The 14,070-nt window shown below is 32.9% G+C and overlaps 2 protein-coding genes across 7 annotated transcripts in view; both read right to left on the bottom strand.

Annotated features, from left to right (window-relative positions):
• Window positions 1-14,070, bottom strand: part of LOC134260031 (uncharacterized) — an 89,865-nt gene that overhangs the window by 15,928 nt on the left and 59,867 nt on the right. The window lies entirely within an intron of this gene.
• The window catches only part of LOC134259990 (neo-calmodulin-like), a 33,631-nt gene continuing 22,054 nt past the window's right edge, over window positions 2,494-14,070 (bottom strand). For 5 of the 6 annotated variants that reach the window (XM_062742580.1, XM_062742592.1, XM_062742608.1 and 2 more), the window contains exons 2-5: window positions 8,536-8,674; window positions 5,289-5,432; window positions 4,451-4,735; window positions 2,494-3,888 (exon numbers count right to left, since the gene is read on the bottom strand). In XM_062742580.1, coding sequence (XP_062598564.1) covers window positions 3,851-3,888; window positions 4,451-4,735; window positions 5,289-5,432; window positions 8,536-8,674 — 606 coding nt within the window. In that variant the 3' untranslated portion in view covers window positions 2,494-3,850. Of the gene's footprint in view, window positions 3,889-4,450; window positions 4,736-5,288; window positions 5,433-8,535; window positions 8,675-13,691; window positions 13,737-14,070 lie in introns of those variants that run through there. The other variant, XM_062742586.1, reaches the window with a different exon arrangement.

The following is a 14,070-nucleotide window of genomic DNA, read 5'->3' as shown; positions in this document are numbered from 1 at the left end:
AAAATCTTCTCTGCTACTTTGTATAATATATTTTTTAAAAAACAAAGTACATGTAGGTGTGAAGAAATTATGGACAAATGTACTTGTGACTCATTCAGTTTTCTTAATTTTGTGACCCACGGGTAAAGAATTCTTTTTTACGGTGGAGCTCTGTTAATTATGTGGTAAAATTGCATTAATATTTCAAAATTCCCCTTGCTCTTCGTGTGTTTACCAGATACTAAGAGCATGGTTTTGATGTAGCAAGGAAGCATTTTCGGAAAGTGTAAAATTACTTCCTGATTCAGAGCTTTTTGTGTTTGGGTGAAACTCTTTAAATCACAGTAATATTCTTTTACTAGTATTTCTATAAAAGTCTTGTATCGACCAGGGGTTTTTAGTGAATGAAATAGTGCATGAGCAAGGATGTCTCTTCAAAACTGTAAAATTCTTGCCTCTTTCGTCAGGGATGTGGAGTTGGGCTATGTTGAATCTATAGTGAAAATGCATTTTTTCTTTGAAAATCATCTTTTTCTCTCCACTTTTGGACATCTATAGGAGGCCAAAAGAGTAAAACTATACATTAGAAGAGGAAAGTGTATTTTTAGCAGATATCTGAAATTTTGAAGCACTTTACAGTTATTAGTCTGTATTCTACTGAAAGAAGTTTTTATTCGTTGCACCTGTTTTACTATTACAGTGTATCACTTTTATGCACGCAATGAAGTGTTTTTATTAACTGTATAGTAATAGTTCACAAATCCAAATAAAAGAAACACCTCTGTGCGAAATTACCTAGGAATGGTATACATGTACTCTGAATAGTATAATTCCCTGTCATCCTTGGACTTTCAGTAAGGCGTAGCATTCTCGGTGCTACGTAATTTACGTATTTCAAATGGCGAATAGATTCTCATTGGTTAAGAAATTCATATAACCTCAGGAACAATTAAATTGTTGTTGACAACAATTAAACGGCTTAAACCTCACCTCTTTGCAGTCCGAGATGCTTTTATTGGATAATTGCTACTCTCGTTGACATTCACCCAAATTTCTATCCCATGCTTGTTATGTAACGTCGAGAATACCACGCCTTACTGAAAGTCCAAGGTTAAAGGTACATGCACACAGTTTCAGATAAAAAAAAATTCAAATTTATTTTTTCATTTTTACAAATATCTAACTAAGGTCTTTCTAATGATCATCAAAATTTGAGCTTCAGTTGTTGGATACAAGACAGAATTAGAGCTCCAAACCTTTGTTTTGTAAACATGGTCGGTGTCATGTTTTTGTTTAAATATTATTATTAATTTCAATTTCAGTTAAGTGTGAAATGTTGCATAACGTCACGATCTTTTTCGGCAGATGCATCCAGCGTAAACAATTCACAATCTAGCTGTGTGATTGGTCAACTCATATTATCAATATTGACACAGAAAATAGTCTGCTGCACGAGCAACCAATCAGGGATTAGAAGAAACTTCCAGTCGTAAAGCTTGCGGTTAGGAGGCGTGTACTGTTAACCTTGAGCGCAGTGTCATCATGGGTTGTGACGTAATGCAAAACTTCTTACTTAACTGAAATTACTAATATAAAATATATCTGTACAAATATATTTTCGTCCAAAGCAGATGATTTCAATAAAAAAAGTTAATTCTTTACATGTTTTATAAATATGATTAAATTTTACGTGTAAATATAAATAAGACACGAGCCTTGTTTACATTTTTAAGAACTCTCTCGTTTGTAAATTAAAAAAAAGGAGTTCAACTTTCTGCTGATCATTAGATGATGCCTTAGTTAGTAACTGTAAACATGAAAATTGGTTGTAAAAAATTCAGCTGAAACTGTGTCCATATCCCTTTAACAAACAATTGCACGAAAAATAGTGAGGAATTACCAAGAGAAATTTGTATATTTTTTTCTGTATACATCAAAGGATCTTCATAATTTGATAGTAATGCAAGCTGGTTTGTTTTGCCTCAGAACAGTTACTAGCACTTTGATTTTAGAAAATTATCAGTGGGGAAGGTATTGTGAAGAACTTACATTGTATATATGACCTTAAAGTACATATCGAATGCAACCTGAGTGATTCTGGTATACAGTAATAGGTAAATATTAATGAAAGCGACAAACATTTTCTTAAATAATTATATGTCTAGAGTAAAAAAAATCCTCACAATTTAAGGTTTTTGATCCACCTTTTGAATTGTTTTAAATGTTAGTTAACTCATTTTTTTCAAGAGAAATATATTATATTTTAAGTAAAATACATGTATAAGCAATTACTGTATAGCTTGCTGGGCAAAACTGGACCAAGAAAGATATTTCAGCTTGTCAATTTTATGAATGAATAATAGACATTTTTGTCTTGAATAGATCTTTCTTATAAGAGTATCGATGATTTATTATTAATAGTAACTTTCACAAGTATGTATACGTCTAACTGATCTCTATTATTATTATTTAATGTCAAGTTGAACGAATCATGCAGTCACAACAAAGGATACGTTCTGAGAACTCAAAAATGGTTTATTGTTTTATTAAGTGTAATGTAAACTGTATTTACAATATTTGTAATTATTAACAACACTCTGGTTCCTTTGGGAGATCATCACAGACAAATCCTTCTTTTACTTTTACTTTTGGATTTCAAAAGTAAATCGGTGTAAAATTCTAAACCCTAAAATTAGAAAAATCATGTTCTAGCTAAGAAAAACATTTTTTTTTAATTTTAAAGACAGGAAGACATCCATTAAGTAATTAAATAATTCGCAGGAAAATTTCCTTATTTCCCTTGAAGTACTATGAAATTAACATTATTTGAATCACGTGATATCATTCTGCATATAATAAGTCAAGTACCATAGATATCACAAACTTGTAAATAAAACTTTCTATACATTAAGTATACATACATTAAGTATACATATATATATCTATTAATTTTAACTTAGCACAAGGTTTCTAGATACCAACAATTTCTCCTTGTATTCACCAAAAATAAATCGTCCATAATTGGCGGAGAAATATTGAAAATATTCTGATTATCACACACAAAAGAAAATTGATAAAGTCAAATACATATAAAAATAAAAAAAAGAACAATCCAGTTAACAAGGTGAAGGACAAACACATCCCATTTCAAATGAAATGGTTAAAAAGTTAAACATCAGTATTAACGACAAATGATGATACACGTAACAGGGTAATTCTCTTATAAATATTCAGCAATCAACAACAAATCATGCGTCAACCTCAAATTGTAAACAGTTACATATAATTGTTCTAAAAAGTTATCGCTAATTTATTGACAGTTTATTTGCCGATAGAAGGTGTGCTAGTTGTGTATGATTGCTAAAGCTTTCTAACTTTATCAATTTATTAATTTTGAATAGAATTTTATAAAAGGTGGTCATATGTTATTTGAACATATGAACACTGAAAATGTTTTAACATCTATAATAATTACTTCAATTATTTCCAAGTGAAATTTAAATACAGCTGAATGTGAATACAGATGTTTGATGTTGCCCACAAGTATACAGTCGCTGAGCTTTTGAATGAGACAAAATATTCTCTGATTGGAAATGAGAGCTGTTGCATCACATCACGTGATCGCCTCTTTGACCAATGGAATGTATTGTACTATCAACTCCGTCGATGAGTAAATGTCAGGCATCCACTGCGTTCAATGAGGTACGAGTTATCAAATCATGAGTTTAACTTCCCGTGGCTGGAATTCAGAATAATTTATACTCCACATACTCTGTTCCGGTAATAATTATGTAGAAATTAGCAGATAACGGAAGCTGATGACATCATTGGTATTATTTCGTCAACAACAAGACCCATCACAATGCTGCGGTTACTCCGGTAAAAAATTGTGCAGTAATCTAGAAAATTCTGGAAATAAAATAAAAAGAGCTTTGAAAAATTTAACAGGTAAATTGATGCTCATGCAATCAGTTTACTTGAATATCTACATCTCAGTAAGGGAACAGTCATACAATTTACATGATATACACTCTGTACATCTTTCCAACCATAGCTGTTATGATATCAAATGAAAGCGATTGAAGAGATTAAAGGTGAAAATATTCAAGATTTGAGATCATTGGACACAAAATATGCTATTATGTACCATAAGAGCCTACGCTTAAAAATTTAGCAAAAAATAAATTAATTGCACTTATGTAATGATGGGTATGGCACATCTTAAGAGAGGCATGACAAAAAAATCAATTTCAATCATTAAGTGTTTAATGTCAAAATTTTAGAAAAATTATCAGCGTTACGGAGGCATAACTTAAGTAATACAAACTGATATTAATAAATATGATATAATATATATTTCCCCAGTCTATTAAACGAGCCAACTTTAAAAAAGGTCTTTTGCTAAATATTCTTATTGAAAAAATATTGAATCATTGATGACAGTAAAATCATTTGATAAAAAAGTATGTACCGCTGTAATCTATTAGACCATCTCCGTTTAGATCCGCCTCCTTGAACATTTCTTTAATATCTTCGTCTGACAAATTCTCGCCAAGTCGCCTCATGGTGTACCTCAGTTCATGCTTATCAATATACCCGTTTCCATCCATGTCAAACACTCGGAATGCCTCCAGTTGTTTCTCTGATTTAGATGACGATGACGACGTCGAGACTCCATCAGCGCCCTCTACTACGCTATTGTGCGTCCACCTCCTCATCATAACTACAAATTCGTCAAATTCAACGAATCCATTTTCTGCAAAAAGAGAAAATACTGTATTTTTTCGAATGCTTAACGGGTATTCCATTTATTAACCAAAGTCTCTGTACAAAGACCTACAGCAAAGTTTCTCTAGGTATATGCTTTGTACAGTTATATTTTCAACATAGCTTTGGATTTGAATTGTAGATTTCACCGCGTCAATAAACGACAACTGCATGGCTGTAAAATTCACATCACAACAAACATTTTGCATATTTGAAAGTTTAATCAGGATTTCTCAAACACGATTAGATACTTAGTATATTTTATTGTTATCTGAACGATAGAAATACATGTACACCTCAAGTCCGAGCATTTGTACAATGATTCAGCGGAAGTGAACGCCCTAATAATAATTTTACTACATTTTACTTTATTCAGCTTGTTGGATGATTTGCCATCTGTAATTCATTCTGCAAAGCAGTAGAGTGCGCAAAATGAAATATCAAAACTACACTCATCTTTAATTAAGTAAGAATATTGTTTTCGATAAGGACTGGCTTAAATAAAACATCTTACCATTTTTTTCGGATTTAGTTATCCTTACCATTCGTGTCCGCATTCTTTATCATGTCTTCTACTTCCTCCTGGGAGTAGTTATGACCAAGGGTCCGTAAAACCCTTCCTAGTTCGTCACTGGAAATTTTGCCATCATGGTTTTTGTCAAAAAGTTCAAAAGCTTGTTTCATATCTATAAAATACAATTAAATACAAATGCATTATACAGTTTGCATAACAACTGATATGGCTCGCGTGTCGTAATTTTTTTTATATAATCGGCAATTACAGTTTGCACCGAATGCTGCCTTCGAGTTGAACCGAAGCATAGGCTTATTTTTCCCCTTAATCTGAAGATATTTTTTCTTCATCACGATTGTAAGAATGTAAGGTCATTCGATACAAACTTTCTTTACAAATCAAGAAAATAACAACTTCACTCAAGTTTATGTATATGAAATGTAGAATTTAATTTTTTATTAAAACCAATTACATGTTGCATGTCTAATAAAGTGAAGAAAAGGTGTACAGTTTTATATATACGACAGCAGAAATGTTGAACTGTGAACATCATACAAGGTTTAGCATATCTCAATTTTTAAAAAAAACATTTTATTTACCAATTTACAATAAAATTAGGTCCAAATTTTCTTTGTTACATCTGTCCTAAGGAAGGCTTGTCTGAGATGTCCACTGCCCGATTCATAAATTTTACAAAAACACTAAGGCTGAATTACAATCAAAATTCTCAATGTTAAGAATGACAATGTTTTCGCTTAGTTATGAAGACAAAGCTCTGGTCATACATGTAACTTTTATACAGGCTGCTAAGAGTAAAGTGTTGTTTGGATGAAACAGCTGCATAAAAAGAGTACTTAGGTTTTGGCACAGGATTTACCCTTTGTTATTTGCAACTAAGCACGAAACTGTCTGTATGTTTTAATTTTCCTTATCATTTTTTCCCTGACTCTAGAGCTATCGTCACAATATGATTGAATTGAACATTTAAGACATAAGAAGAAAAACACTCAATAATTCCAGTGTTGAGTACAATGAGTAGGAGATGAATTTTTTTCATAAAAACCTCGGAGTCTTGCAAACACGTCAGCTTATAACAACAAAAAGCAAGTATGTACACAAAGTGTACTTGACATACGCTATTTCAAATATGACCGAGATATTCGAGATGGAATTCGAACACAAACACATACAAAAACGTAATACCACAAATAACTTTACATGTATATGAAATAGATACAACTTTTTAAAGTCTGCAACGTTTCAACGTCATAGGAGATGTGTCTGTTTACATATTACATAACAGTGCACGCAAACCCTCCAAAAGATCAGCAAAAGTACATAAATCAAACCCTCTTCCGTTTATCTTAATGAGATAATGTGTTTATCGGACTGACGGACCCGATAACCGGATCATCCCTTGATCAATAACATCGGGCTCGAGAGACAAAGGGAGTCTACTTCCAGAAACAGTTTGCATGCTGGGAAAGTACTTCCCATTATACTTTTCATCCCCCTCAATTTCTTTTATTATTTATCAGGAAACTTGTGTGTTCTGTTCCATGGGAATTAGTACATTCAAGCTAAAAACAAAGATAAGACCAAATAAGAAAACCACGCACAAGGATGCAATTTTTATTTTGTGTATACGATTGGTCATGAAGGATGAGAGTCCCCTAAGACTTTTCATTATTCATGCTCTGACATAACATAGTTTGGGAAAACTTTCAAGTAAATAAAATTATTAGATACAACCACTGCAAGTGCTAAAAAAATTCAAGGACAAAGTCATAAAAAGTTAATTTTCCAACAAGACCATTTTTAATGTCAAAAGTAGACTCATCATATCACATTTAACGGTACATGTACTACGTTTCTCCCCACCTAAACAATTCTTTCCTTCGTATATCATGATAAACCTTTGTAAACAAGTTAGAAAATTGTACAAAAACATCATAATTTAAGACATAGATTAGAAAAAATTATTAATAACCGAACTTTGCTAAATAACACCCTGCAACTCCTAAACACGAGTTTTAAAGGAAGGATTGTTCACCAAGAGCCATATTATGACAGGAATCTTCAACTGATTGTGCAAAAATCTTGCTTGTTTACACCAAGATAATGAAAATATGACATTTTGCCATGGACATGTATTTATATTTCTAAATGTCAAACCTATTAACTGGCAGAGTAGTCTCGCTTTTTCTTATAATATAGTCTCGACAAAACATAGAGTAGCGTTTAATGTTTTAATTGCATTCTAAGGAAGACATTGACCTTCACAAGTGAGATTGCTGAAGTCATCTTACATGTAATGAAAGAATATCAATGTGCTATGAATATTTCAACATTATTCCCAACTTTGTTTTACCCCCATCTAATCGTAAAAGTACTGTTTGAAATTAAATCCCTTTGAACATTGTGTGCATTTCTAGAATATCGGCTAATCGACCGCCTGATACTTGCAAGTTCTGAACCTCAAAATAAACTGGGATTACAAGCAGCAATGACTCATCTCCATAAGAAATTTCCTAGGAAGTTTACTTAGACGTGATTCCGCCCATCTTTGTGAACTGTGGTGGATCAAAGGTTTTTAATTATTGGGGGCGGGTAGGTTAATGAATGATGTTTGGGCTTCAACACTTGAGAAATATATCGTTCGTCGTATGAATTACGGAATTAGCCATTCTGCGTAATCATTCTAAATAATAAGCATAAACAGTTCCATTTAATTATGATTCCAAAAAGTGCTTGCACATTAGTCCGACATTTATTTATATACAGTATATCCTAATACAAATCTGCAACTATATAAATTAAAGGTATATTTTGAATTCAGGGATATAAAATCTTTGGTAAGAACAGAAAATAAAAATTATAATATTTAACAAAATAAATGTGAAAAATGACTGTACCTAAATATCATGCATCTCTTAAAAGATATTTACATTAAGTTAAATGAAGGGAGCCGAACACTAAGTCAATTTCTTATAATAGATGTCAACATTAATCTATAACACTTGCGGCATGTGTAAACATAGTAATATTCAATTTTTAATAAGCGTTTTGTCAATGTAAGTATTAAATCACAACACAGAGTAGATCGCAATTATGTATTTGCCAAACATGCAACAATTTGATTTTAGATTTTTTGTTCAATTTCATTAAGGCAATCATGTTTCCTCCTACGCATATATCATTCTATTGGCGATAAAACAACCGAACATAAAAGACACAGAAAAAAGTGATTATATAACCCCCACATCTATACTTACCATGGTTTTCTTGGCTAGTGAAGCCGTTGGCCATTTTCTTGTTGGGGTCGCCATTTTTCGTGTCCATTTCGTTTTTCGTCCGACTTATTTTTTTCTTGGATTTCGGACTGAGGCGAGGAAGCTTTTTGCTTTTTGATGACTGTAATTAAAAAAAAGAATAATTCAGATGTCTTAAAGTTTGATGCATATATATAGACTGGACATCCTTAGTGACATTTTTCAAGGCATTTCAAAAATACATGTATATACACCTTTGCGGATTTTTTTTAAATATACATTATCTAGGATGCATACCAAGTAATATTTTGCATTATTTTTAAACTTTATCGATGTATTAACATAATATACATTTTGCAATCATCCAGACCTGATCAATATTAACATTTCTTTATCACTTTAAATATAGAATATACACGGGTAACTTTGAATTCGTTGAAACTAATACCTATTCATTTTCTATAAACAAACCTGACATTGATATACATATCTATCTGTGGAGATTTAATCTAAGAATAAAAAGGTCACAAAACAGAGTTTAAAAAAAACGAGTTATAGACAGACAAAAAACTACATAATCAATCTAAAGTATCAGGTTTTGTTTCGCAATCCGACGAAAAGGCAAAATTCACATTTAATTATCACCTTATTCAATAAAAAGAATGAAATTCAATTATTGTGTAGCTTGATTTGAATTGGCCTTTCATTCAGCTAGGGACCTTGAAGCGAATCAAGTAGCAGTAATGTTGCTAACATTTCCAATTCATTGTATTACAATTGAATAATCTATAGATAAATTAGGGATTAACGGAGAGCATTTACAGCTTTATCTTTAATTTTCTTTATGGATGGTCTGATCTGTCAACACTGCCGACAGCTCTTCGATTTTGGCTACATTGCTGCTGCATATACAGTCATAAACATTGATAAAGGATTTGACATTTAAATTCAATATAATTAAATTCTGCTCTATATATAAACACCTACAAACAATTTGATTTTTTTAATAGGTGTTGATCAGTAATTCAATCCTTCGCAGCAAACAACCCTACTGATGATTTCAAATCTTTAAAAATCGCTACTTTAACATTTTCTGAGGAACTTAAAAATATATTCTTCATAGATCCATGCAGACTCGTGGATTTATTGCAATGAAGAGTCTTTTCCTAGCAAATAGATTCATGTTTATAATAAGAATCTGCTACTCAACATCATATTGTGATTTTTTAGGAAGTTTTATGACTGCTAATGTCGGTGCTTTATAAACTCCTTCCCGTCTGGTAACCGTTACTGTGTTACAATTTACATCACCAGGCCACGGAAAATTACAGGCAAAGGTCAGAGCAGCTTGAAGGAATCATCAGATACCGATTTTTAGCTTCACAATGTTTACATGTAGAGGCTAAGATGAACAATCGCCACAGGAGAGAGAGAGAGAGAGAGAGAGAGAGAGAGAGATGAACAAGAATGATAATATTTTGCGCTATATGGCCTTATTCATAAGTTAAAAACACATTTTATGCAACAAAATTAAATTGCATCAATAAATGTAAGCCTTCTTTGTTGTAGTGTCTGAACAAAATACATGAAATATACAATTAATAATTGTTTTAAAATTTCAAGGTCAACAAGAGTTACACATTCAATTAAAAATTTAAAGTTTTCCTCAATATATTGGAAGAAGAGATAATTGTAATTATTACATAGGCATTGAAGCCATAAATCGATTATTGCTATTTGACAAAGAATATTATGATTGACGCCTCAGGAAACTGGGACTTGGTGCTACTGATGTACAAAGGATTGTCAGATCAACCTCAAATTAAAACAATCTTTAGAACAGAGAGCAAATTTAATAATTAAGTAGATAGATCATCTGGATTTAGAAATTTCATTGAGACAGCATCATGGTGACATATCAATAGTTATTTTTAATCTTAGCTATGTTTTCTTCGTGTACAATATAAAATATCTATTTTCAAGGACGCGTTTGATATAAATTTCCGTTCTCAAGAAAATAAAAAAAGATTTTGACGGTGCAGAAATATCGACTTATTTTTTTACTTCAAGAGACCAAAAAATCAACTCTGAACTAGTGACGTTAGCTGAGGAAGATGGGATCCTCTCTCTGCTTTCAATGAACATTCTCAAATTCCCTGACGTCATCAATATCTTTTTTTGAAAGAAAAAGGAAGTTGAAATAAAAGCAAGCCACGAAGAGTGGGCTGCCAGCTAAAAGGATATTTTGCATGGATTCAGTTGAGTTTTACAGTGTATCACATAAACTTTGCAATCCAGAAATCTGTTTTCCATTGACAAAAATTGAATACAACTGAAAGGTGTTAAATTATATACTTGTATCTATGCATTCTACTGAAAGTCATCAACACGTTGGTCTTTGGGGGTGGGGGGTGTTTGATTTTAATTATACTTATAAAAACTGAGACAGTTTTTTTTTGGATCACTACAGAAGTAATCTTTTTCGGAGGGGGGTATATTAGAGCAAATGATAATAATTCGCTTAAACATGTAAGCTGTCTAATATGCATTGTATTAGTAAGTGCTACAAGGTTTACTAAATAAAACTCAATACATCAACAAGAGGCCCAGGGGCCACAGCGCTCACCTGAGCACATTGGCTAGGAAAAAACACATATCAGATCAGAACTAAAAGTTTACTGAGATTGGGGGGTTGAATTTTAACCCCCCAGGGGATCATGATTTGAACGAACTAGAATCTACATTACCTGAGGATGATTCCATATAAATATAACTAATCATGGCTTTGAAGTACTTGAAAAGAAGATTTCAAAAGGTTTCACTATATATTCCTATGTCAAACTTTGGTCGGCCATTTTGGCCCCACCCTACCCCCAGGGGTCATGTATGAAAAAGCTGAAACTACACTACCTGAGGATAATTTCATTTGAGATTCATATTTCCTGTCTCAATGGTTCTTGAGAAGAAGATTTTTAAAGACTTTTTCCTATATATTCCTATGTAAAACTTTGATCGGTCATTTTGGCCCCACCCTACCCCCAGGGGTCATGATTTGAACAAACTTGAATCTACACTACCTGAGGATGATTCCACATGAGTTTCATCTTTCCTGGCCCAGTGGTTCTTGAGAAGAAGATTTTTAAAGATTTTTCCTATATATTCCTATGTAAAACTTTGATCGGTCATTTTGGCCCCACCCTACCCCCAGGGGTCATGATTTGAACAAACTTGAATCTACACTACCTGAGGATGATTCTACATGAGTTTCATCTTTCCTGGCCCAGTGGGTCTTGAGAAGAAGATTTTTAAAGATTTTTCCTATATACTCCTATGTAAAAATTTGATCAGCCATTTTGGCCCCACCCTACCCCTGGGGGTCATGATTTGAACAAACTTGAATCTACACTACCTGTTGATGATTCCACATGAGTTTCATCTTTCCTGGCCCAGTGGTTCTTGAGAAAGAAGATTTTTTAAAGATTTTTCCTATATATTCCTATGTAAAACTTTGATCGGCCATTTTTGCCCCACCCTACCCTCGGGGGTCATGATTTGAACAAACTTGAATCTACACTACCTGAGGATGATTCCACTTGAGTTTCATCTTTCCTGGCCGTATAATTCTTGAGAAGATTTTTTAAAAATGCCATTAATTTTTCTCTAATTCATGAATATCTCCCCTTGGAAAAGGGCATGGCCCTTCATTTAAACAAACTTGAATCCCCTTTACCCAAGGACACTTTGTAGCAAGTTTGGTTGAAATTGGCCCAGTGGTTCTTGAGAAGAAGATGAAAATGTGAAAAGTTTACAACAACGACGACAACGACAACGACGACGACAGACAACGGACAAATTGTGATCAGAAAAGCTCACTTGAGCCTTTGGCTCAGGTGAGCTAATAAAAAGGTAGCTTGCTATTTTTCTTATATAAAATGTATGAAATATATCTCTTGCCAAATATGATTCAAATACTATGGACAAAATTCATTATGATCTCTCAAATAGCGTTTTTGAGCTAAATGTAATACCAACATACTCGTGACGTCACGCTTCGCTGATGTATACCCATCAATCGTTTATAGATATTCAGATACTCGTACATGCACTGACTGGGGTTTTTTTTTCTGTGTTGGACATAAAGTTTAATATCTGTCTAGGGGGAATCTCAATCTCGCACAAAATAACCCCAGATTTTAGAGGTTCTACCTGGCTCAGAAAAACCCATGAAAAAATATAAAATGACATCTACACATAGCATGGTATGATCTACATGTGCATGCGCAACCGTATAATCATCACGTGATTCTCATTCGGATATCCACCTCTTTTTAGACCCAGAATCCAATGATTCATCCAACATCTTCCAAGTCTGGTAAATTTGTGAAAGGTCAGAAGACATATTAAAGCACCAAACATATTTCTTCAAGTCGTAATCATGTCTAAAATGTTCTCCCTTGCGATTTGTCTATATGTGCATCACCTTTAGATATATATAGATACCCAGATATTGATCTTATTTGACCATGTTGACACGTCTTATATCGATATGCTGCTATTTTTGGAGATTTATCATTGAAAAATTATTATCTAAAATACTAGTAGAGAAAGTTTGAATTTTTCCAAAATACATATTTACCGACAAATGTACTCTAGATAACACCTTGTAGACGAGAACCCAGGTTCAAAACAATTTTTGTTAAAATATACATGTACCATGCATGCTTTACATCTACGACTGACCTATCTCTTGAAGACGTACATGCACATGTACAGGTTGTACAACCACTGCTAATAAGCATGGTAAATAAGCATGGTAAGCATACCTATTTTGATTCATATTTATGAAGATTTCCATACCCCTTCTGTTTTAAATTAAAACTAAAACAATACGTTAGAGGAGTTTACTTTAAACTCTATTTTTGAAAAATCCACCCAAAGAAGCAAGTAGCCCAAGAACAAACAATTCATAACGTTATGGTACAGCTGTATCAAGCAATGACGACTTAAATTGGGGAAATGACACAAATCAACTGAACATGAGCAAACAAAGCTAGCAAGCCTTAATTTTTGTATTCCAAGACCTGAAATGTTGACAAAGCAATAACCAAATGGGAGGAAATCCCCTCCTAGCCAAAAATAAAACTCTTGCAAACACTGACCTTGCATACGGAAGAAAAATCTCTAGTCATATTTTCTCCTAGGAACTCCTATCACAAATATTCCGTCTTTCTATGGCTTTTTGGACATTTATGTAACGGTCCTAAAATAGGGAGGAGCCATTCTTGACGTCATTTCATTCATCTCTTAGGAAGATTATCGATTTTGATGCAAATACCGCGATAAAAAGATCGCCAAAGAGATTCTATGAGTAATAATAGTCTTCAATTACGCTCCAACATATAGTGCTATTTTCACGCATTACCAGCAGTCAGACAGGAACACTAATTACTGTTTTATAAAAAAGAAAAGTGCTGAATTATTTTTGGAAGCATAGCTTTGAAACATCATTATTTATGTTTGTAATTCTTTGCATTTTTC

The sequence above is a fragment of the Saccostrea cucullata genome, unplaced genomic scaffold (assembly GCF_032062105.1).
Source record: "Saccostrea cucullata isolate Sc308-1 unplaced genomic scaffold, CSIRO_AGI_Scuc_v1 ctg1160, whole genome shotgun sequence".
Lineage (NCBI taxonomy): Eukaryota > Metazoa > Mollusca > Bivalvia > Ostreida > Ostreidae > Saccostrea > Saccostrea cuccullata.
This window is presented reverse-complemented; position numbering and strand designations above follow the sequence as displayed.